At 66.0% G+C, this 24,466-nt stretch overlaps 4 protein-coding genes across 4 annotated transcripts; 2 read left to right on the forward strand and 2 right to left on the reverse strand.

Annotated features, from left to right (window-relative positions):
* The first annotated feature begins 367 nt into the window (after positions 1-367).
* LOC148593744 (class II histocompatibility antigen, M alpha chain) lies at positions 368-3,410 on the forward strand. Its single transcript, XM_088529628.1, has 5 exons — positions 368-422; positions 2,504-2,770; positions 2,836-3,117; positions 3,188-3,319; positions 3,403-3,410. Exons 1-5 carry the CDS (start codon positions 368-370, stop codon positions 3,408-3,410), a joined length of 744 nt encoding a protein of 247 aa, XP_088385754.1.
* A 1,152-nt stretch (positions 3,411-4,562) lies between these two features.
* On the forward strand, positions 4,563-8,390 carry LOC104579896 (HLA class II histocompatibility antigen, DM beta chain). Its single transcript, XM_088529660.1, has 6 exons — positions 4,563-4,722; positions 5,465-5,740; positions 7,210-7,494; positions 7,576-7,695; positions 8,035-8,070; positions 8,271-8,390. Exons 1-6 carry the CDS (start codon positions 4,677-4,679, stop codon positions 8,279-8,281), a joined length of 774 nt encoding a protein of 257 aa, XP_088385786.1. The 5' UTR covers positions 4,563-4,676; the 3' UTR covers positions 8,282-8,390.
* A 1,356-nt stretch (positions 8,391-9,746) lies between these two features.
* TAP2 (transporter 2, ATP binding cassette subfamily B member) lies at positions 9,747-13,489 on the reverse strand. Its single transcript, XM_088529629.1, has 11 exons — positions 13,006-13,489; positions 12,811-12,925; positions 12,604-12,734; positions 11,691-11,896; positions 11,212-11,409; positions 10,997-11,125; positions 10,729-10,917; positions 10,457-10,630; positions 10,227-10,386; positions 10,022-10,158; positions 9,747-9,938 (listed from the first exon to the last, which is right to left on the reverse strand). Exons 1-11 carry the CDS (start codon positions 13,487-13,489, stop codon positions 9,747-9,749), a joined length of 2,115 nt encoding a protein of 704 aa, XP_088385755.1.
* A 649-nt stretch (positions 13,490-14,138) lies between these two features.
* On the reverse strand, positions 14,139-21,453 carry TAP1 (transporter 1, ATP binding cassette subfamily B member). Its single transcript, XM_088529630.1, has 12 exons — positions 21,187-21,453; positions 20,387-20,552; positions 20,025-20,139; positions 19,807-19,937; positions 19,527-19,732; positions 18,659-18,856; positions 17,836-17,964; positions 17,126-17,311; positions 16,268-16,441; positions 16,027-16,186; positions 15,343-15,479; positions 14,139-14,348 (listed from the first exon to the last, which is right to left on the reverse strand). The coding sequence occupies exons 1-12, from the start codon at positions 21,451-21,453 to the stop codon at positions 14,139-14,141; spliced, it is 2,079 nt and encodes a 692-aa protein (XP_088385756.1).
* Between the last annotated feature and the right edge of the window lie 3,013 nt (positions 21,454-24,466).

Genomic DNA, 24,466 nt, shown 5'->3' on the forward strand with positions numbered 1-24,466 from the left:
CATGCACCCAATGAGGTGCAGGCTGCAGCGCATGCACCCACGGGCGTTCCATGCATTGCAGTGGGGTGCCGTGCATGCACCCACGGGCGTTCCATGCATTGCAGTGGGGTGCAGTGCATGCACCCACGGGTGTTCCACGCGTTGCAGCGGCTGCAGCTTTTGCACCCGAGGGCGCCGATCTCGCCCCCACGGGCACCCGGGGCGGCCCCGTCCCCGGACGCCGGGGCCCCGGGCGCTATCACGGGGCCGCGCGGGGCGCCCGGGCCCTTCTCCCCGGCAACCGGTGACGGCGCCCGGCGCCGGGGCCGCCATTGGCGGCTCCGCGGGCGGCTCCGGCGGCGGCTCCGGCGGCTCCGGTGGCGCCGGGATGGGGGCCCTGGGGGCCGCGCTGCTCTGGGGGGCCCTGGTCGCTGTCGCCGCCGGTAGGAGGGGACCGGGGGAAGGGGGGGGGGTCTGCGGGGGCGCAGGGGATGCCGGGTGCGGGGGGGAGGGGGCGGGGCGAGCGGGGGCGGGAGTGAGTGTGGGGGGTGAGTGTGAGTGTGCGCTAGAGCATGGGGGGAGTGTGAGTGTGCACTAAGGCGCGGGGTGAGTGTGCGCTAGGGAATGGGGGTGAGTGTGAGTGTGCACTAGTGCACGGGGTGAGTGTGAGTGTGCGCTGATGCACGGGTGAGTGTGCACTAGTGCATGGCGTGTCTATGCACTAGTGCATGGGCTGAGTGTGAGTGTGCACTAAGGCACGGGGTGAGTGTGCGCTAGGGCATGGGGTGAGTGTGAGTCCATGGGATGAGTGTGAGTGTGCGCTGATGCACGGGTGAGTGTGCGCTAGTGCATGGGGTGTCTATGCACTAGTGCATGGGCTGAGTTTGAGTGTGCGCTAGTGCACAGAGTGTGAGTGTGCACTAATGCACAGGGTGAGTGTGCACTAATGCATGGGATAAGTGCACTAGTGCATGGGGTTGTGCACAGGGTGTCTGCACTAGTGCACAGGGTGAGTGTGCGCTAATGCACGGGGTGAGTGCGCTAATGCACAGGGTGAGTGTGAGTGTGCACTAGCACACGGGCTGAGTGTGAGTGCAGTAGTGCGCAGGACGAGCGTGTGCTAATGCATGGGCTGAGTGTGCGCTAGTGCACAGGCTGAGTGTGAGTGCGCTAATGCACAGGGCGAGTGTGAGTGTGCGCTAGTGCACAGGGTGAGTGTGTGCTAGTACACAGGCTGAGTATGAGTGTGAGCTAATGCACAGGGCGAGTGTGTGCACTAGTGCACAGGGTGAGTGTGTGCTAATGCATGGGGTGAGTGTGCCCTAGTGCACAGGGTGAGTGTGAGTGCGCACTAGCACACAGGCTGAGTGTGAACGTGCACTAGCGGACAGGGCTAGAGTGCCCATGCACAGGACGCACCCCGTGCACGAGTGAGCACTAGCGCACAGGCTGAGTGTGAGTGTGCCCTAGTGCACAGGGCGACTGTGAGTGTGCCCTAATGCACAGGGGGAGTGTGAGTGCACGCTAGTGCACAGGCTGAGTGTGAGTGTGCGCTAATGCACAGGCTGAGTGTGAATGCGCACTAGTGCACAGGCCAAGCGTGCACTAGTGCACAGGGTGAGTGTGAGTGCGCACTAGCACACAGGCTGAGTGTGAACGTGCCCTAGTGTGCAGGGCGAGTGCGCTAGCGCACAGGCTGACTGTGAGTGTGCACTAGCGCACAGGCTGACTGTGAGTGTGCGCTAATGCACAGGGCAAGTGTGGGTGCGCACTAGCGCACAGGCTGAGTGTGAGTGTGCACTAGCACACAGGCTGAGTGTGAGTGTGCGCTAATGCACAGGGCAAGTGTGGGTGCGCACTAGCGCACAGGCTGAGTGTGGGTGCGCTCTAGTGCACAAGCTGAGTGTGAGCGTGCACTAGCGCACAGGGCGAGCGCACACTAGCACGCCCGCGCACAGGACGCACCCCCTGCGCGAGTGCACACTAGCGCACAGGCTGAATGTGAGTGTGCGCTAGTGCGCAGGGCGAGTGCGCTAGTGCACAGGCTGAGTGTGAGTGTGCACTAGCGCACAGGGTGTGTGCTAATACACAGGGTGAGTGCGCTAGTGCGTGGGCTGAGTGTGAGTGTGCGCTAATGCACAGGCTGAGTGTGAGTGTGCACTAGTGCGCAGGCCGAGTGTGCGCTAGTGCAGAGGGTGAGTGTCTGCTAATGCATGGGGTGAGTGTGAGTGCACACTAGCGCACAGGCTGAGTGTGAGTGTGCCCTAGTGCACAGGGCGAGCGCACACTAGCATGCCCATGCACAGGACGCACCCCCTGCGCGAGTGTGCACTAGCGCACAGGCTGAGTGTGAGTGTGCCCTAGCGCACAAGCTGAGTGTGAGTGTGCCCTAGCACACAGGGTGAGCGCACCCGTGCGCAGGACACCCCCCCTGTACCCCCGGGCGCTCCTGCCCGCGCTGGCACCTGCGCACCCCCGGTGTCCCCGGTGCGCTGCCCGCGCTGCCCGTTCCGCTGCCCCGCAGAGCCGCCGGCCGCGCACGAGCTGCGCGAGTCGCTCTTCTGCCAGCCGGACTGGCCCTCGCTGGGGCTGGCGCTCACCTTCGACGGCGCCGCGCTCTTCGCCTTCGACTTCCCCGCGGCGCGCTGGGAGCCGCGCGCGGCGCCGCCGCTGCCGCCGTGGCCGAGCGCGCGCGAGAGCCCCCGCGCGCTGCTGCAGGACGCCGAGCTCTGCCAGCACCTGCGCCGCGGCCTCAGCGCCCTCGCCGAGGGCGTCCTGCCCGAGGCCAAGGGTACGTGCGGATGTCCCCCCCGTCCCGGTGTTTTGTCACCGCGCGCTGACCCCGCGCAATCGCAGGGACGCCCATGGTGGAGGTGTTGGCGGAGCAGCCGCTGCGCATGGGTGTCCCCAACACCTTGGTGTGCATCGTGCGCAACCTGTTCCCGGCGGCCGCGCGCGTGGCGTGGCAGCGCGGCGACGCGGCCGTGACCCCCGGCGGCGCCGCCGCCCGCGCCGTCCCGACGGACGACGGCGGCTTCGCGCTCTTCTCCTACCTGGTGGTGACGCCGCGCCGCGGCGACGTCTACGCCTGCACCGTCACCCGCGAGCGCGAGAACGCCACCACCGTGGCCTATTGGGGTGAGCACGCGCGGTGGCGGCGTCGCTCTGTCCCCGTCCCCTTTGTCGCTCATGTCCCCTCCGCCCGCAGTGGCGCAGGACGCGGTCCCCTCCGGGGCGCTGCTCTCGGCGCTCTGCGGCGCCGCCGCGGCGCTCGGCGCCGTCCTGGGGCTGCTCGGCCTCGTCCTGCTCCTCGTCGCCCGCCGCCGCGACGCCGCCCACGGTACGCCCGGACGCTGGGGCCCCTCCGTTGTCACCCCATGTCCCCCATTGTTTCACCCCAATGACACCCCTCGTTTCGCACAGCGGATTGAGCGCCGAGGGGACGGAGACGGCGCGGGGACCCGGTGTGCGCATCCAACCGGCACCTTTTCTGCTATTAAAGATCCTCGACTCCGGCTCCTTGTCCATCTTTTCCGGGCAAAAAGGGGACTTGGGACAGGCCCCCAGCAGTGGCTTCGCTGCTGGCTAATATAAGGGCTGAGCCGGGGGTGAATCCCTTGGGAATGGCCCCCTTGGTGGGAGGAGGAAGCCGGAGGTTCGGGATGAGGGGCCTGGTCCCAGTTCAGTCGTGATCCTGGTTCTGGTCCTGGACCTGGTCCCAGATCTGGTCTTGAACCTGGTCTCGAACCTGATCCTGGTCTCAATCCCGATCCTTCTTTCAATCCTGGTTCTGGTCCCTGTCTTGATCCTTGACTCAGTCTAGGTCTGGTTCTGGTCTTGATCCTGGTTCCGGAGCTGTCTTGATCCTTTTCCTGTCCCTGCTCTGGTCTGGATCCAGATCCAGACTCCAGTCCTGGTCTTAATGCAGTTCCCGGACTCATCCTAGTCCTGGTTTCAATCCCGGTTCTGGTCCCAGTCTGGATCCAGATCCCAGTCTGGATCCTGGTCCTGGTCTTGTCCTGGTTCCGGACCCATCTTGTTCCTTTTCATGCCCCAGCCCTAGTTCTGCTCCTGATCCGAATCCAGATTCCGGTCCTGGTCTTAATCTGGTTCCTGGTCCTGTTTTCAACCCTGGTTCCGTTTTCCATCCTGGTTCTGCTTTCGATTCCGCTCCTGGTCCCAACCTCGATCCTGATCCAAGTCCCACTCTCCACCCTGGTTCTGCTCCGGATCCGGATCCCAGCCTTGATCCAGTTCCTGGCCTTGATACTGATCCGGCCCGGGGACTCGATCCGGAACCGGGAACCGAACCCAAAACTCGGTGCCCCCCCCACAAGCAGAGACCCCCCCTGGAGACCAACCAGGACGAGGAGGGAGGGGACCAAATTTTGGGTGCCCTATGGGGGTGGCACCAGTTTTGGGGCGCCCTGTTGGGGGTGGCACCAGTTTGGGGTGTCCGGGTTTTGGGGGGGCACCCCATTTTGGGTGGTGTCACTCGCTGTCCCCTCCCCGTCCCTCCCAAGTCGGGGGAGGCGCCAAAAGCCGCCCCGGACGCCTGGGCCCCGCTAAGTGTCGCCGGCGGCCGGAGCGGCCGCGCGGTCCCCCCAGCGACACGTGACGCGGTGACAGCGACAGGCGACATTGGGTGGCGCGAACGGGGCGGCCCGGAGCCACCCGGGGCCACCGGGGAGCCCGAAATGTCGCTGCTGCTGCTGGGGCTGGTGCTGGGCGGCCAGGGCGCAGGTGGGGACAAGAGCCACGGAGGGGGGTGACACCGCGGGGACAGGGACACGCGGGTGGGGGGTGGCTCCGTGGGGACGGGGGGGGCTGGGTCCCACAGGTGGAGGTGACACCGGGGGGATGGGACACACGGGTGACGGTGACTCTGTGGGGTAGGGGGGGTGCTGGGACCCGTGGGTGTGGGGGACACCTTGGGGACAAGAGGGGACCCACACGGGGTCACTCCACGGGATGAGGGGACAGGAGCCATGGATGTGGGTGACACCTTGGGGACAGGAGGGGACCCACGGGTTGGAGTCACTGCATGGGATGAGGGGACAGGATCCATGGATGTGGGTGACACCTTGGGGACAAGAGGGGACCCACACGGGGTCACTCCACGGGATGAGGGGACAGGATCCATGGATGTGGGTGACACCTTGGGGACAAGAGGAGACCCATGCGTTGAGATCACTGCATGGGATGAGGGGACAGGATCCATGGATGTGGGTGACACCCTGGGGACAGGACGAGGAGAGTGGGACCCATGGATGTGGGGTGACCCCATGGGGACAGGGACAGAAGGGGACCCATAGATGTGAGTGACACCAGGGGGGCCACTTTGAGGGCACTGGGGCCCATGGTGACTCCATGAGGATGAGGGGGACAGGACCCACCACTGGGAATGACCCCATGGGGACGGCACAGACGGCGGCCTAGGGACAAGCCCCCCCATGTCCCCAACGTCCCCCCGCGTCCCTCGCAGGCGCCTTCGTGGTGCAGCTGACCAGCTGGTGCCCATTGGCGCCCAACGGCTCCGTGTTGGCCTTCGGCTTCACCATCACCTTCAACAAGAACACACTGGTGCGCTACGAGGGCAGCCGCTTCGTCGAGTGCGACGCCGGCGTCCTGAGCCCGGTGGCCGCCCGGCTCGCCACGTCCCTCAACAACGGCACGACGTGGACGCGGCGCGCCGAGGAGCGCCGCGGCGCCTGCGGCGACCTGGCCCGCGCGCTCTGGCCCCACACAGCGCTGCGAAGGAGTGAGGGGGGACGAGGGCTTGGGGAGGAGGAGAGGGGTGGCCATGGGGTAGGGTGGAGGGTCATCATGTTGTGTGTCTGTGGGGACGTTGAGCGTTGTGTTCATGGGTCATTGAGTGTTGTGTCCATGGGTCATTGAGTCTTGTGTCCGTGGGGATGAGGAGGGTGTCCATGGGGATGTTGTGTGGGGACGTTGCGTGTTGTGTCCATGGGTCACTGAGCGTTGTGTCCATGGGGACGAGGAGGGTGTCCATGGGGATGTTGTGTGGGGACATTGAGTGTTGTGTCCATGGGGATGTTGAGCGTTGTATCCATGAGGACATGGCATGGGGGCGTCACATCATGTATCCATGGGGACATCGTGTGGGGATGTTGAGTGTTGTGTCCATGGGTCATTGAGTGTTGTGTCCATGGGGATGAGGAGGGTGTCCATGGGGATGTCGTGTGGAGACGTTGAGTGTTGTGTCCATGGGGATGAGGAGGGTGTCCATGGGGATGTTGTGTGGGGACATTGAGTCTTGTGTCCATGGGGATGAGGAGGGTGTCCATGGGGGTGTCGTGTGGGGACGTTGAGCGTTGTGTCCATGGGTCACTGAGTGTTGTGTCCATGGGGTTGAGGAAGGTGACCATGGGGATGTTGTGTGGGGACACTGAGTGTTGGGTCCATGAGGACATGGCATGGGGGCGTCACATCATGTATCCATGGGGACATCGTGTGGGGGTGTTGAGTGTTGTGTCCATGGGTCATTGAGTGTTGTGTCCATGGAGGATAGGAGGGTATCCATGGGGATGTTGTGTGGGGACGTTGAGTGTTGTGTCCATGGGGATGTTGAGCGTTGTGTCCATGAGGACATGGCATGAGGACATCACATCATGTATCCATGGGGACATCGTGTGGGGATGTTGAGTGTTGTGTTCTTGGGTCATTGAGTGTTGTGTCCATGGGGATGAGGAGAGGGGTGTCCATGGGGATGTCACGTGGGGATGTTGAGTGTTGTGTCCTTGGGGACATTGTGTGTTGTCTCCATGGGGATGAGGAGGGTGTCCATGGGGATATTGTGTGGGGACATTGAGTGTTGTGTCCATGGGGACAAGGAGTGGGGTGTCCATGGGAGTAGAGTGTGGGGTGTCCATAGGGATGAGGAGTGGGGTGTCTATGGGGATGTCATGTGGGGACGTTGAGTGTTGTGTCCATGGGAACGTTGAGCGTTGTGTCCGTGAGGACATGGCATGGGGACATCACATCATGTGTCCATGGGGACATCGTGTGGGGACGTTGGGTGTTTTTGTTCATGGGGACATGGAGCGGAGACGTCACATCATGTGTCCATGAGGACATCTCAGGAGGATGTTGCATGTTGTGTCCATGGGGACAGCGCGTGGGGACGTTGCACAATGTGTCCATGGAGATGTCATATGTTGTGTCCCCGGGGCTCCCTCCCGGCACTGACGTCCCCATCCTTGTCCCCAGCACCACCACAGGCCGCCATCATCCCCGTGGACACGGGCAACGCGCGGGCGCCCGTGCGCCTCACGTGCCATGTGTGGGGCTTCTACCCCCGCGACGTCACCGTCATCTGGCTGCGCAACGATGACATTTTGGGGCCCGGCGACCACCCGGTCATCGAGGCCACCTCCAACGGCGACTGGACCTACCAGACGCGGGTGACCCTCACAGTGGCCCCCAAGGCCGGTGACGTCTTCACGTGCTCCGTGCAGCACATCAGCCTCGAGGAGCCCCTCTTGGTGGACTGGAGTGAGTTGGGGGGTGCCCGGACGCCTGGGCCCTCGCTGTTGTCCCCTGTCCTCGGTGGCTCATGACGTTGTGTCACCGCAGGGCCGGGGTTGTCGCTGGCGGAGGCGCTGCAGGTGACGGCGGCCACCGTCCTGATGGTGCTGGGGGTCGGGGTCTTCCTTGTGGGATTCGTCCGCTGCCGGGCCCGGCCTCCTGCCCTGGGTGAGCGCGGGGACATGGAGGGATGTGTGGGGACATGGGGGACATTGGGGACATGGGGGGATCTGGAGGCACAGAGGTATGTGGGGGACATGGAGGGACATGGGGGATGTGGGGGGACATGAGGGTCATGGGGGGATATGGGGGACATGGAGCGACATGGAGGGACGTGGAGGAACATGGAGGGACGGGGGGACATGGAGGGATGTGGGGGGACATGGGGGACATAGGGGGATCTGGAGGCACATAGGGATGTGGGGGAAATGGAGGGACATGGGGGACATGGGGGGACATGGGAGACATGGGGGACATGGGCGCTCACAGGGCTCTTCTCACTCGCAGGTTACACTCCTCTCCCTGGTGACAACTACCCTGCAGGTAACGGTGCCACCACCACGTCCCCATCCCTGTTCTCTGTCCCCATCTTTGTCCCCATCTCTGTCCCCGTCCCCCACCTCTGTCCCTGTCCCTGTCCTCTGTCCCCTATCAATAACCCCTGTCCCCAATCCCCATCCCTGTCCCCCCCTCCTGTCACACAGGGCCCGTTCACCCCTTCACTGTCCCCTGTCCCCCTCCAGGCAGCACCTGAGGGACTCGGGGACCGACCCATCCGGGTGCCCCATGGACCCCCAAGCCCCGCGGTGGCACCAGGGACCACGGCGGCCACCAGCCAAGCAATAAAGACACGTCGTGTCCTCCAGAGTGTCGTGGCATTGAGGGGAGGTGAATGGGACACGGGTGACATCCCGGAGGGGGGGACAAGGGTCCCAAAGCGATGTCCCCCCTCCCCCCCGGCGCCTCACGAACCGGGATCTCTGCCTGGCGCCCGGTGACGTCATGCGAGGCCACGCGCCGCCATTGGCGGGCGGGCCGGAGCGCAGCCAATAGCGGCGCTGCGCGGGAGCGCGGCGGGGGTGTCGCTCGGCGCAGCGCCCCCTGAGGCGATTCGTGAGGCGGCGGCGATGGCGGCGGGTCGGGGACGGGGTCCTGGACCGGGACCGGCCTCAGAACCGGGTCCGGGGCTGCCGCTGCTGCTGGGGGCCCCCAGGGTGGCAGCGGTGAGTGCCGGGAGAGGGAACCGAAACACCCTGTGTCCCCCCCCGCCCCGGGCTGCCCGTCGGCAGCGCCCGAGGAGCCGCTCGAACCCGCCCGGGTTCGCCCCGGGACCCGCTGCTCCCCCCCGGCCTCCACTCAGATGGACCCCCCCGGACGGGGGACACGCGGGGAGCGGGACGTGGCGCTGCCCACCCGGCTCCTTCACATCCCCCGGTCCCCCACGAGGGCGCGGGGACGATGGCAGCGGCCACCACAGCTCCCCCCTGGCAATGATGGGAGTAGCCCGGAACGGGGTCAGCGGGGCCAGAAAAACAGGGGGACGACGGGGTGACAATAAAGCCACCGCCGTGACACGTAGCCTCCCTGGTCTGTCTATGGGGACGCAGCGTTCCGCCCCACGGCGCCCTTGTCCCCATAGTGTCCCCAACCCCTTGGTGTCCCCGTGCGAGCTCCCTATGGAGATCTACCCGGCAACTGTAGACGTCACGGCCAGCTCGCGACACCATTGGCGGGCGGCGGCCGCCGGGACCAATCACTGCGCGGGGGGAGGCGGGGCGGGCGCGGCGCCCGCTTTCGCTTTCCCTTCAGGATCTCGCGCCTGGAGCCCCGTGACGTCATCCGAGGATACGCGTCGCCATTGGACGCTCCAGCTCCATCCTCTTCCTCAAGCCCCTTCATCCTCTTCATCACCACCAGCCCAACTTGCTCCCGGGTCTCCACCTCTCTCTTATCCCAGGCGCCCAGAGCAGGAGCGGAGGAGCAGGATCCGCTCCCTGGAGCTGATGCAGCCCCCCAGGATCCATCCAATTCATCTTCTTGCCCATTGCCAAAGACTCGCCCATTCCCAGAGTTGAACCCAACACGGTTCCTCCCCGTCCCCGGCCACGCCCTGGCGCGGTCCAACGTCCGCAGGGACGCTCCGTCCCTCCCCGTTGTCCCCGTATGAACCAGACTCCTCACTGCTGCCAACCCGTTTATTTCCCACGATGGCAGCAGCATCACTCTTCGCGCTCAACCCGCACCAAGCGCGCGTAGTGCCCGCCGCGCGCCAGCAGCTCGGCCGGCGTCCCCGCCTCGGCCACGGTGCCGCCCTGCAGCACCACGACGCGGTCGGCGCTCTCCAGCACGCGCCGGCGGTGGGCGATGAGCAGCACGGTGCGTGCACTGCCACCCAGCACCGCTTGCTGCAGCTGCGGGGACACCGGCGCGGGGACATCAGCGCCTGTGGACACCCGGACCCCTCCGTGCGCCCATCCCCACTCCCAGTGCTCACCGCGAGCTCGCCGTCGCCGTCCAGCGCGCTGGTGGCCTCGTCGAGGATGAGCACGGCGGGGCGCCGCAGCAGCGCGCGGGCGATGGCCACCTGCTGCTTCTGCCCCGCCGAGAGCTGCCCGCCCTTCTCCCCCACGTCTGCGGCGACGAGGAGCGCGTGAGCGTGGCGCCGTCCCGGCCCCGTCCCCGCCGTGTCCCCAACTCACCCGTGTCCAAGCCTCGCTCGAGGGCGCAGATGAAGCCCCACGCGCCGGCGGCGCGCGCCGCAGCCTCCACTTGGGCCTCGCCGCAGCCCTCCAGCCCGTAGACGATGTTGTCGCGGATGGAGCCGGAGAAGAGCACGGGCTCCTGGGCCACCAGCGCCACCTGCGGCACCAGCGCCGTGAGCCCGCGCTCGACCCGTCGCCCCCGCGGCCCCCGCGCGATGCCCCCTCACCTGCCGGTGCAGGTACTCGTGCTCGTAGTCGCGCAGCGGGACGCCATCGAGCAGTACCGCGCCGCCCTGCGGCTCATAGAAGCGCTCGAGCAGCGCCACGCACGTGCTCTTCCCGCTGCCGTTGAGCCCCGCGAGCGCCGTCACCTCGCCGGGGCGCAGCTCGAAGGACACGTCCTGCCGGGGCAGCACTCAGCACCCCAAGGTGCCCGTCATGGGCACAGAACCCATGACGGGGTCCCATCGGGGTCGGGCACCTCCCAGCCCATCGTTACCTGCAGCACGGGCTCCTCGGGCCGCGTCGGGTAGGCGAAGGTGACGTTTTGGAAGGCCACGTGTCCCCGCAGCGTGGCGGGCGCCCACGTGCCATCCATGGCCACCGTCGGCTCGCGGTCGAGGTACTCAAAGACCTTGCGAGCGGCTCCCACGTGGCTCAGTGCGTTGCTGTACACATACACGACCGCCTGGGCAGCCAGGGGGTGACATGGGGACATGGGGACCGCCACAGTGGTGGCCCACAGGGTGGTGGCCCACGAGTTTCACCTGCACTTCGCTGCTGAGTTTGCCCTGGTAGAGCACGAAGGAGACGAGGCTGCCGGCAGTGAGGACGCCCTCAGCAATGTGCTGGTGGGCGCAGTAGAGCATCAGCGCCTGCATGGCCACCTGCAGCATCTGGAGGGCCACCGAGCACCGTAAGCGGCGGTGGCGACGTCACCGGGATGTCACCGATGCCACCGGGGTGCCACCGCCTGCCTCACCCGCTGGAAGAACACAAACAGGGCACGCTCCAGGGAGCGGCGGTCCTTGAGGCGCCGCGTCTCGTCCAGCGCCTGCGCGTAGCGCTCGACCTCGTCGTCCTCGGCGCCGAAGCCCTGCACCGTCTCGATGGCTGCCACGGCCTCGTGCACCACGGTGCCGGCGCGCGCCTTGGCCTCCAGGATGGCCCGCAGCAAGGCCTGGGGACAGCGGGCGGGCGTCAGCGTGTGCACGCACACAAGTGACATCCTCGAGGCATGCGCCATGGGTGACGTCCCCATCCGGGGGACATTGGGTGGGCATCAACGCACATGCACCATTGGTGATGTCCTCATCCTGGGGACACTAGGCACGTGTCAACACGTGCGTGCAACAGGCAACGTCCCCATCCCAGGACCACCAGGCACACATCAACATGGGTGACGTCCCCATCCTGGGGACAACGCGTGGGTGTCAACGTGCACACTGGGGGTGGCAGTACCTGCTGACGGACCTCGTAGATCTTGCGGTTGGCCATGGCGAGTGGCACCTCAAACAGCGTGAGCAGCGTGAGGCGCCACGAGAGCCTCCCCATGAAGGCCAGGAGGATCAGGGCCTTGACCAGGCTGCGCAGGAAGACGTTGGTGTTGCGCGGCACCACCTCGTTCATCTGGGGCACATCGGTGGTCAGGCGCGACACGAGGTCGGCTGAGAGGGGACATGAGGCGAGTTGAGCCCTCAAGTAGGGGACACACAGCGGGGTGGAGGGATGGGGACGGCAGGAGGGATGGAAGAGGGTCAGTGGTGATGGATGGAGATGGGAGGGATTGATGGGATGGATGGAGAGAAGGGAGAGATGGGGAGACAGATGGGTGGACGCGGATGGTAGGATGGACATGGGTAGTGGGATGAGTGGGTGGAGGGATGGATGGAGGTAGATGGATGGGTGGATGGATGGATGGGATAAGTGGATGGATGGGTGGAGGGATGAATGGATGGTTGGGTTGGATGGATGGATGAACGGATGGGTTGATGGATGGATGGTTGGGTGAGATGGATGGATGGATGGGTGGATGGATGGATGGGTAGGTGGGTGGATGGTAGGTGGGTGGGTGGATGGATGGGTGGGATGGATGTTTGGGTGGGTGGATGGTTGTGTGGGATGGACGGATGGATGGAAAGATGGGTGGATGAATGGATGGATGGGTAGATGGGTGGATGGAGGTAGATGGATGGGTGGGATGGACGGATGACTGGATGGATGGATGGTTGGGTGGGATGGATGGATGGACAGATGGGTGGATGGATGGATGGGTGGATGGATGGATGGGTGGATGGATGGATGGGAAGGTGGGTGGATGGGAGGCATGGGTACATGGAAGGATGGACAGGTGGGGGGACACGGGGACACGCACCTGCCTTCACCTGCTGGAAGAAGGCCACCTCCTGGCGCAGCAGGTTGGAGAAGAGGCGGTCGCACACGCGGGCGTTGAGGCGGGCCAGCACCCAGTAGAAGAAGCCGCCACGGCAGCTGGCAAAGAGCGAGCTGGAGCAGAAGGAGAGGCCACATGTGACGCGGTGACAATGGGGGGACAATGGACGGACAACGGGGCCAGTCCTACCTTCCCACTGAGGCCAGGCCCATGAGGATGATGGCCGAGTTGAAGCTTTCGGTGCTGAAGCCGTCGCTCAGCAGGTCGATGACCTTCCCGGTGTAGTAGGGAATCATGGTCTCACCTGCGTGGGGGAACAGGGGACATTGAGTTGGGCACCCCGGAGCTCCCTGGTGGTTGCGGGGCCACTTGCCACCAACTCACCGACAACAGCGAGGGCCAGGAAGATGAAGGCCCCGCACAGGTAGGGCCACTCGGGCCACGTGAGGGCCAACAGCCGCCACAGGGTGGCCTTGGCCTTGGGGCTGCCATCGTCGTCACTGTCAGCGGGCGCCTCGTGCTCCAGCGCGCGCCACGTCAGCAGGGCCAGCGCGGCCACCCCGTGGGCCAGCAGTGGCCACCCGGCCGAGGAGGTGGCCAACAGCACCGGGGCGGCCCCAGGCAGCGCCAGGGCGGCCCGCAGGGCCAGGAAGGCGGCGGGTGACAAGCTGAGCACTGCGGCGGTGACCACGGTGGCCCGGGTGTCACCGGGGACCAGGAGCCACCCGGCCGCAGCCAGTGCCAGGAAGCGAAGGGCAGCCTCAAGCCACGAGGCCAGTGTCGGGGCCAGCAGGGCCAGCGCCACCAGGGCCACCGCGTCGGCCACCAGCAGGACGCCGGCCAGGCGCAGCGCCCGCGGCACCCGCATGGCCCCGATGGGCACCGGCGGGGCCACCCAGTCCCTCCCGGACACCCCTAGACCCTGATGGGCACCCTTGGGTGCTCCCCAGTGCTCCCCGGTGCTCCCAGTTCGGCGCCCCCGCCCAGAGCTCCAGCAACCCGGTCCAGTTCAGTCCCGTCCGCTTCAATCTGGTTCGGTTTGGTCCAGTTCGGTTCGGTGGGTCCAGTTCGGGTCGCTCCGGTCCGGTCCGGTCCAGTTCGCCTCGGTCCGGTTGGGTTCGATGCGGTACCGGTGCCGCCGCCCCACGTCCCGCGCCGCTCCGCGCCACTTTCGCTTTCATCTCCCGCCACGCCCAGAGCTCCGCCCCGGACCGCCCCGGCTCCGCCCACGGCCACGCCCCCGACCGCCCCGGCCACGCCCCGACCGCCCCGGCCCCTCCCCCGGCCGCTCCAACCTGCTCCGGCTCCATCTACCCGGCAACCGATGACGCGGGGCGCGTTCGGCCAATGAGCGCCCGCGAAAGCCGAAAGGTTGGGGGGAGGGACCAGGCGCTGCCCTCCCGCCCCCCCCAAACCCGCACCCGTGGGCGCTGCGCCCCCCCCTCCATCCTGCCCCCACGCGTGACGCCCGCGCCCCAAGTCACCCCACGCCGGCTACAAAAGGCTCCTTTATTGTCCTATTGTCCCCCGGGTCCCGCCGCGGGGTCCCCTCCCGCCTGCACGAAGCTCCAGAAGGGCCCGCGCTGGCGCAGGAGGTCGCCTGGGGACCCCAGCTCGGCCACGCGGCCCCCCTCGAGCACCGCGACGCGGTCGGCGGCCGTGGCCAGCGCCGGCCGGGCCGTGGCCACCAGCACCGCGCGGCCCCCGGCCGCCACCGCCCGCTGCACCTGCGGGGACACCCATGGGGACGTGAGCCCGGGGTGGGGGGCGGACACGGGGACTTCCCCCCCCCCGGTCACCCGTGGGGACACCGGTGGGATGTGGGGACACTGGGGATAAAGGGGGACAGGGACACGAGGGGGCTGGGATGGGGATGTGGGGACACTGGGGACAAGGGGACACTGGGGACGAGGATGGGGACTCTGAGAATGAGGAGGGAGGGAGACCTGGGGACAAGGGGGGGAACCTGGGGACAAGGGAGGGGACCCTGGGGACAGAGAGGACCTGGGGATAGGGACCCTGGGGACAATGGGGGGACCCTGGGGACATTGGACAGGGACTCTGAGGACAAGGCCCCGGGGACAAGGATGGGGACCCTGGGGACAGAGGGGACCCAGGGCAGGGATTCTGGGGACAATGGGGGGACCCTGGGGACAGAGGGGACCTGGGGATAGGGACCCTGGGGACAAGGAGGGGACCCTGGTGACATTGGACAGGGACTCTGAGGACAAGGACCTGGGGACAAGGATGAGGACCCTGGGGACAGAGGGGACCCAGGGCAGGGACTCTGGGGACAATGGGGGGACCCTGGGGACAAGGGAGGGGACCCTGGGGACAGAGGGGACCCAGGACAGGGATTCTGGGGACAAGGGGAGACCCTGGAGACATTGGACAGGGTCCCTTCGGATAATGGGAGGGATCCAGGGGACAAGGATGGGGACCCTGGGAACAGGGGGGAAATGGGGACATGGCTTCTAGGGACAAAGCGAAGAGCCTGGGGACAAAGGGAGGACACTGGGGACAAAGCGGGGACCCAGGGACAGAGACCTGGGGCACAGGGACCCTGGGGACCAAGGTGACCCTGCGGACAAGGGACAGGTACCCTGGGGACAAGGGAGAGGTGCCCTGGGGATGGGGACACCTGGGATGCTGGGGACAGAGGGGACATGGGGAGGGGGCGCCAAGGGGACACGAGGACCGAGGGCCACCACGTGTGGCCACCTGCAGCTGGGCCTCGACGTCCAGGGCGCTCGTGGGGTCGTCAAGGACGAGGACGCGGGGGTCACGCAGCAGGGCCCGTGCGATGGCCACCGCCTGGCGCTGTCCCCCGGACACGAGGCCACCGAGCTCGCCGGCGTCTGCGGGGACACGCGGGGACGCTCAGCACCCCCATAGGTGACAATGACAAAGGGGGACAAGGGGGAACGAGGCCGCCAAGCGCGCTGGAGTCTGCAGGAGCACATGGGGACACTCAGTACTCCCATGGGTGACAATGACAAGGGGGTCAATGGGGACGAGGCCACTGAGCTCGATGGCATCTGTGGGAATATGCGGGGACAATTAACACCCCCATAGGTGACAGTGACAAAGGGGCATGAGGGTGACAAGGCCACCGAGTCACTGGCGTTTGCGGGAGTGTGTGCGAGAGCGCGGGGACACTCAGCACCCCATAGGTGACAATGACAAAGGGGGACGAAGCCACCGAGCTCGATGGGGCTTGCAGGAACGCGCGCGAGCGCGCGGGGACACTTAACACAACTAGAGGTGACAATGACAAAGGGGGAATGAAGCCACTGAGCTTGATGGGGTTTGCGGGAGCGCATGCGAGCGCGCGGGGACACTCAGCACCCAATAGGTGACAATGACGGGGGGACAAGAGTGACTGAGGGTGACGCGGGCGCGTACCGGTGTCGTAGCCGCGGCGCAGGCGCGCGATGAAGCCGTGGGCGCCGGCACGCCGCGCGGCCGCCTCCACGTCGCGCCGACTCCGGCCGCGCGCGCCCAGGGCCACGTTGTCGTGGATGGAGCGGGCGAAGAGCGTCGGCTCCTGCCGCACGGCCACCACCTGCGGCCGCACAGAGGGGACGGTTGGGGACGCGCGCGGTGACGGGGACACGCGCGGTGACGAGGGGACGCCGGGGCTCACCTGGGCGCGCAGGAAGGCCAGCGTGTAGTCGTGCAGCTCGCGGCCGTCCAGGAGGAGGTGGCCGTGCGTGGGCTCGTGCAGCCGCTGCAGCAGGGCCACCAGGGTGCTCTTGCCGCTGCCCGCGGCGCCCACGAGCGCCAGGACCTCGCCCGGGCGCAGCTCCAGCGAGACGCCCTGCGCGGGGCCCGGGGGTCAACGTGGGTGGAGGTGACAGCGGGTGGGTGGCACCCGGGGGGCATTGGGTTGCGTCGACCACATGGCATCGTGGTGGCAACCACGGCATCATGGTGGCACCCAGTTGCATCAACTGTGGCATCATCATGGTGTCAACCACAGCATCATGGTGGCACTCGGGGGGCACTGGGTTGCATCGACCATGTGGCATCATGGTGGCAACCATGGCGTCATGGTGGCACCAGGTAGCATCAACCATGTGACATCATCGTGGTGTCAACCACAGCATCGTGGTGGCACCAAGTTGCATCAACCATGTGGCATCATCGTGGTGGCAACCACGGCGTCATGGTGGCACCAGGTTGCATCAACCATGTGGTGTCAGGTTGGCAACCACGGTGTCATGGTGGCACCCAAGGTGGCACCAGGTTGCATCAACCACTGTGTCATCATGATGACACCCATGGTGTCTTGGTGTCCCCTGGGGTGTCCCACATGGCATCACCCCCATGGCATCGTGGTGGCACCCAGGGCATCCCAGTGTCCCTTGATCCATCCCAGTGTCCCCCAGGCCAACCCAGCAGCCCCACAGGCCAACACGGAGCCACTGCAGCGTCCCCAAGGGTGGCACAAGGTCCCATGGCCTGCGGTGCCACCCGCGGTGCCACCCGCAGTGTTGCCCACCTTGAGCACGGGCTCCTCGCGGCCGGGGTAGGAGAACCAGACGTCGAGGAGCTGCAGGTGGCCCTGGAGGTCCCGCGGTGCCAGCGTCCCCGAGGGCGCCATGCGCGGCACCCGCTCCAGGTACTCAAAGAGCTTCTCCGAGGCGCCCACGGCCTTGGTCACCTTGGGGTAGTGCGAGAGCAGCACCTGGGGACAGTGGGGACGTTGGGGACAGGGGGACACGGAGGGACAATGTTGGGGACATGGAGAGGAGGACATGGGGGACATGAAGGACATGGAGGGACGTGGAGATGTGGAGAAGAGGACGTTGGGGACATGGAAGGGAGGACCTTGGGGACATGGAGAGGAGGACATGGGGGACATGAAGAAGGGACATGGGGATGTGGAGGGGAGAACGTTGGGGATATGGAGGAGAGGATGTCGGGGACACAGAGGGGAGGACATTGGGGACAGGGAATGACACAGCAGGGAGGACACGGGGAGAATGTCCTGGGGGGGGAACATGGGGACACAGCAGGGAGGACATGGGGACATGGATGGAAGAGCATGGGGACAACAGGGGGAGGTGGAAGGGAGATCATGGGGACACAGAATGACACAGCAAAGAGGACATGGGGACACGGAGAGGAGGATGCAGTGGGGGGACATGGGGACACAGCATGGGGGGGGACACGGAGGGGACACGTGGGGCAGGCCGGGTGTCCTGTCACCTCCACGGCATCCGTGAACTGCATCTGGTAGAGGATGCAGGTGACAAGGTCGCCGGTGCTGAGGTGGCCCTCGGTGACAAGGTGGCCCCCGTAGAAGAGGATCCCCACGCGCAGCGCCAACCCCGAGAGCTGGGGACACCGTGGGAATGTCACCGTGGGTGGGGACACGGCGGTCCCGGCCCCGCTGTCACCGCCCCGTGTCCCTATGTCCCCAACATCCCCTGTGTCACCACGTCCCTCGTGTCCCAGAGTCCCGGCGCCATCGCATCCCTGGTGCCATCGTGCCACCATGTTCCCAATGCCACCGTGTCCCCAGTTCCACCATTAGGCTCCCCATATCCTGGATCCTCAAGTTACCACAACCTCATGCTGCTGCGTCCCCATGTCCCCCATCCTCGTGTCCCCACGTCCCCATGCCACTGCATCCGTGAGTCCCTGCGTCCCCATGTCCCTTCGTGCCCATGTCCCCGCATCTCCATGCCAGTGCATCCTCGTGTCCCCACATCCCTGTGTCCCCACGTCCCCATGCCCTGTATCCCCGTGTCCCCACGTCCCTGTGTCCACGTGTCCCCACGCCCTCGTGTCCCCACGCCCCCGTGTCCCCATGCCCCTATGTCCCCACATCCCCACGTCCCCATGTACCTGTGTCCCCATGTCCCCGCGTCTCCAAGTCCCTACATCCCCATGCCTTGCATCCCCACATCCCTGTGTCCATGTGTCCCCACGGCCCCGTGTCCCCATGCCCCCATGTCCCCACGCCCCCATGTCCCCACATCCCCATGTCCCCACATCGCCACGCCCCCGTGTTCCCATGTCCCCGTACACTGCCGGTGCAGAACGCAGCCACGCGGGCGCTGGCCTCGCGCTGGTGGAGCCGCCGGATGACATCCAGGTGGCCCCGGTAGCGCCCGGCGGCGCCGGCCTCGTTGGCGAAGCTGCGCACGGTGCCCATGGCCCGGAACGTCTCAAGTGCCACCTCGTTGGCCCGGGCCAGCGCGTCCTGCACCTGCCGCGCCAGGCGCTGCGCGGGGACACGCAGGGGACGTTGGGGACACGCGGGGGGACAGTGGGGACATGGGGGTGGGGGGGAGGGCGGGGTGCGGGGAGGGGAAGCGGGGACACTCAGGGGACATTGGGAACACATGGGGGACATCGGGGACATGGGAGGGCAGGGTGCAGGGAGAGGGTCATGGGGACATGGAGGGGACATTGGGGACACACAGGGGACATGGGAAGGGCAGGGTGCAGGGAGAGGGCCATGGGGCCATGGAGGGGACATTGGGGGCACACGGGGGCATTGGGGACATGGGAGGGGCAGGGTGCAGGGAGAGGGCCATGGGGCCATGGAGGGGAACACTGGGGACACGTGGGGGACTTTGGGGACATGGAAGGAGCAGGGTGCAGGGAGAGGGCCATGGGGCCATGGAGAGGACATTGGGGACACGCGGGGACATTGGGGACATGAAAGGAGCAGGGTGCAGGGAGAGGGTCATAAGGCCATGGAGGGGACACTGGGGAAACTCGGGGGACTTTGGGGACATAGGAGGGTGGGAGGGCAAGGTGTGGGGAGGGGAAGTGGGGACATGGAGGGGACATTGGGGATATGGAAGGGATGGGAGGAGGCCACCATGGAGAGGACAACGGGGACCAGGGCACTTGGTGGCCCCCACGGGTGCCATTGGCAGCGGTACCTTTTCGAAGCGGCCGATGGCCTCGGGCAGCACCACCATGAGGGGCAGCGCGAGGCAGGTGACGAGGGCCAGGCGGGGGGACACGGTGGCCATGGCGGCCGCCAGGCACCCGCCGCGCGCCCCGTACCACAGCAGCAGGTTGAGCTCCTCGGCCAGCGCCGCGCTCACCACCTCCGCGTCCCCCGTCACCCGCGACGTGATGTCCCCTGCGCGACACCGGTGACAAAACGACCCCCGCACTGCATCCCCTGCCACCCGCTTCCGTGTCCCCGGCGCTCACCGGTGCCGGTGGCCTGGAAGAAGGCGACGTCCTGGCGCAGGACGGCAGCGAAGACGTCGCGCTGCAGCCGCGCGTGCGCCCGCGTCACCACCCCTCTGTAGAGCAGGTCGCAGAGCAACTCGCTGGTGGCGCTGCCGGGGAGGGGACAGCGTTGGGGACACCCGGGACAGTGGCAGCGGCGACTTATTTTTCGGGCGGAGGGGACACGCGGGTGGTACCTGCCCAGCGCCAGCAGCACCATGGTCTGGATGACGCCGGCCACGGTGGCCGCGTCGGCGGCATCCGCCAGGCGGTCGGTGACGCGGCCCGTGTAGTAGGGGACGGTCACCTCGGCTGGGGAGGGGGGCACAGGACGCCTGGGTCCCTGGATGGATGGGGGGGGTGCCCCCCCCAATGCACCAGATGCTGCCGCCCCCTCCAAATACTCAATCCCGATCCCAGATTCCTGGGATTCCAAAGTCCCCCTCCCTCATCCTGCCCTCCCCGCCATCCTTCTGCCCCCCTCCCCGCCTGGTCCTACCCGCCCCGTCCCCGCCGCCTCGCCCGGTTCTACCCGCCCCCGTCCCGCGCATCCCGGTACCGAGCGCCGAGGCCACCAGCAGCGTCACCACCGCCGCGCAGCGGCGCCACTCGGGGCTCAGCCGGCGCAGGAGCCGCCGGGTCGGACCCGGACCCGGACCCGGTTCCGGCCCCGGTTCCGGTCCCGTTGCCGCCAGCCCCATCGCTCCGCGCTGCCGCCGCCGCCGCTTCTCGGAAAGCGAAAGCGGCGCGGGGAAAGGGGAGGGGCCACGCCCCGCCCACCGAGGCTACGCACCGGACAAAGCCCCGCCTTCCCCGGGGCTCCGCCCCGCCCACGGCCCCGCCCCGTCGCCCACGGCTCCGCCTGGCCCATGGCCCCGTCCGCCTCGGCCACGCCCACGGCTCCGCCCCTCCTCCTGCGCCCCGCCCCGCCCACTACCCAGGTCCCGCCCCTCTTGGCCCCGCCCCTCCCCGTTGCCGCCGGCGAATCGCCGGGCCCCGTTCCTCAGGCTCGTCAAATCGTCATTTTTTGCTTCATTTTCCTACTCAAAACCTTAATCCCAACCACCCCCTACTGCGCGCACAGACTCTGGATTAAACCATCGACGGAGGCTCCGCATCAGATCCGTAACAGGAACATCCCGTTCCTGGAGGCTCCAAATTTGGAGGCTCCAAATCCCGAGGGTGCTGGATACATGCAGGGAGCAGGACGGGCACTCAGGCACTTTATTAAACCACACAAGAGCCCCAGGAAACCTCATCCGCCAAGTTGGAGTGAAACTTGTTCATCCACCAAACCAGAGTGTGATCCCGAAACGCGGCCGGGAGCATCTTCCAATCCCAGGGGAGCCGAATCCTTACCCAGTCCAGAATAGACTTGACCCAGAGCCTAAAGGAGAAGAGCGGTTGTGAGAGTGGAGGAGACAGGGAGATGGTGGCCCCGTGGCCCCTGGTACCATCCCCTCTGCTGACACCTGCAGTCACCACGTAGCCCTTCCCGGTCTTCCTGTCAGCGAATTTCTTCTTCCAAATCATGACACCAACAACGGTCACATTGATGAGGTGCAGGATGCTGAGTACGAAATCGCAGTGGGCACCAGAAGTGCACGGAGGGATCTGGGTGTCCATGGGCGCTGATGTCCCCACGCCGGTGTCCCCGCAGCTGCAGCAAGCGGTGCTGGGTGGTGGCGCGTGCACCGTGCTGCTGGCGCGTGGCGGGCACTACACGCGCTTGGTGCGGGGCGAGCGCCGAGAGTGACGCTGCTGCCACCGTGGGAAATAAAGGGGTTGGCAGCAGTGATGAGTCTGGTTCGTACGGGGACAATGGGGAGGGACGCAGCGTCCCTGCGGACGTTGGACCGCGCCAGGGCGCCGTCGGGGACGGGGAGGAACCGTGTTGGGTTCAATGGTGGGAACAGGCGAGTCTTTGGCAACGGGCGAGAAGACCCAGAGTGGGAGCGGCTGCAGCAGCTCCAGGGAGCGGATCCTGCTCCTCCGCTCCCGCTCTGGGCGCCCAGGACAAGAGAGAGGTGGAGACGAGGGAGCAAGTTGGGCTGGGGGTGATGAAGAGGATGAAGGGGCTTGAGGAAGAGGATGAAGGGGCTGGAGCGTCTCCCATGGGGAGAGCCAGGAGCCTTCATCTTGGAGGTGACACAGTTGGGATCTCCTCAGTGACAAGAGGACGAGGCCGGAGTTGCTCTGACCGTGCCCAGCGCAGGAAGAGGCAGCGGGCAAAGAGTCAATGGGCACAATGGAAGCTTCGTGTGCCCTGGAGAAGAGTCCCAGGCCCCAAGCATGGACCCAGGGCCTCATGGGGTCTCTGTCCTTGGAGTTCCTCAACACCCCTACAGAGCTGGGGCCCTCAGCCAGCTCCTGGCCCTTCTCCACCCTTCCCAGACTTTCGGACAAGGGGAACCTTGAAGAACAGATGCAGCCGAAGGGAGACCCATGATTTATTGAAGCCCTCAAGGACCAACCAGTGGTTGATTAATGACACCACCAAAATTAAGATGAGTAAAATGGTCTCTAAAAGTGGGAGGAAGAACAAGGAGCCACTCGCTACCCCCCCAGGGCTAAAAGCTGGTGTGGACAAGGCTCACTCGTGCAATGAAAGCGAGGGCTAATGAGAAGGGATGAAAACAGCTCCTGCGGCAACACTGAAGCAGGAAGAGCTGAGCGGAATCCAGAAGCATCCAAGGATGAAACGGGGCTGGTTCAGCCACATTCGGGGTGGCGGGTGCTGCTGCTCTGGGGTAGCAGTGCTTAGAGGGGGATTTTGCTACCTGCAAGGACAAGAGGAGACAAATAAGGAAGGAAGGAAGGGAAGGACCCAGCACCCACAGGTGTCCGTCCATCCCGTCACGAATCCTCACCCGCTCCGGAGCTGTCCTGACCGCTGTCCTGGCCGAAAAGAGAAGAGCGACTGTGAGACCGAAGCATGTGGGGACACGGAGGCCACGCAGTCGCTGGCACCATCCCCCTGACGCTCACTTGCGGCCACCGCGTAGCCCTTCCCGGTCTTCTTGGCAGTGAATTTCTTCCAGAGCACGACGCCGACGATGATCGCGGTGACGAGGAGGATGGCGACGATGGCCCCGATGACTGCGGGCATGAGGCTACTCTCGGGCTCTAGAAGAGAGCGGGGCCGTGAGCGACAAGCCCCAGTCCTGCCTCCAGCACCACGGGTGCCCCACGAGCTCTGCGCTCACCCCAGGAGTAGAGGCCGGGCTCCTCGAGGCTGGCATGCTCCACGCGGCACTGGTACTTTGCCGCGTGCGCCGGGAGCACGTCGATGGTGGCCCACGCGTGGTAGGTGCTGTCGCTGTTGGGCGCCACGCTGCCCCGCCGCGTCTCCATCTCCTGGGCGACGCCGTCGCGCAGCCACGTGAGCAGGATGGGTCGCGGGTAGAAGCCGTAAGCCCGGCATGACAAGGTCAGGAACTCGGCGCTCTCCTTGCCTGACACTTTCACATCAGGACGCTCTGAGGAGACGACACAAGCTCAGGCGGTGCTGCCAACCCATCCGGCCCCAAGAGCTCCCTCCTTCCCCTCACCTCTCCGCTCCAGCGCAGCCTTCCCATATTCCACATATTTCTGCAGCCACTCAATGCAGGTGTGCTCCAGGTAGTTCTTCTTTCTCTCAGGCTCTCCCTCATGCTCCCACTTCCTCTTGGTGATTACAGCACCGTCATCCGCCGCCGTGTACGTCAATGTGTCCTTGTCCAGGGCGATAAAGTCCCTCCCATCGTAGGCATGCTGGTCGTATCCTCGGATCTCCCCGTTCTCCAGGAGGTCACATCCGTACGTGCGCTGCACCGTGTGGTACCCTGAGACACAGGGAGGCAGATGGGGCTCAGAGGCAGCCCATGCCGTCGTAGGGCTTGGACACCCCATCCCACCTCGCACTCACCCCCGCTCTGGTTGTAACGTTTCTGCAGTTTTTCCAGGTCATCGTGTAAAATCTGCTGGGCGCCCTGGAGGTTCCGGGTCTGCCTGTCCCAGTACTCCTGACCCTCCTGCTGCATCCAGGGCACATGGGGCTCCATCTTCCGCGTCTCACTGTCGTAGCGCACAAAGACCACCTCTCCATCCACCTCCCCTATGACCACGAACGTGGGCTGCCCCTCACTGGGCTCCGTCATGCCGGTATAGAAGTACCGCAGGGAGTGCAGGCCTGGTGGAAGAGGGGGATAAAAAGGGAGGTGGGAGGGCCTATTAGAGGTGGGGGAGGGGGGACACAGCAGGAGCTGGGGGGAGTCAAGGGGGTCAAGTAGGAGGGCACCTCCCAGCGTGGGTTCAGATGGGGGGTAATGGGGTTTAGTTCGGGGGGTCCCCACTAGGCGGGGGGAAGGAGGATATCGGGGCACAGAGCGGGTCCCCGGGGCTGCAGGGGGTTTCAGGGAGACGTGGGAGGCATTGGGGAGCAGGGGACGGGGATTAACCGGGAGGAACTGGGGGAGACAGTGGGGCCGGGGGGAAGGAAGAGAGGTTGGGGAGGTAGCGGGACGCGAGGGAGGTCGTGACGTTTTGGGGGTCGTGGGCAGTAGCACCGGGGGAACCGGGGGGCTGTGGGCGGGCAACGGGTCCCGGCGCGGTTCGAGCGGCTTCTCGGGTAGCCCGGGGCGGGCAGGGGGGCACAGGG

Source organism: Tinamus guttatus, unplaced genomic scaffold (genome assembly GCF_059628265.1).
Source record: "Tinamus guttatus ecotype Peru unplaced genomic scaffold, ASM5962826v1 Tinamus_guttatus_pri_ptg000334l, whole genome shotgun sequence".
Taxonomy (NCBI): Eukaryota; Metazoa; Chordata; class Aves; order Tinamiformes; family Tinamidae; genus Tinamus; species Tinamus guttatus.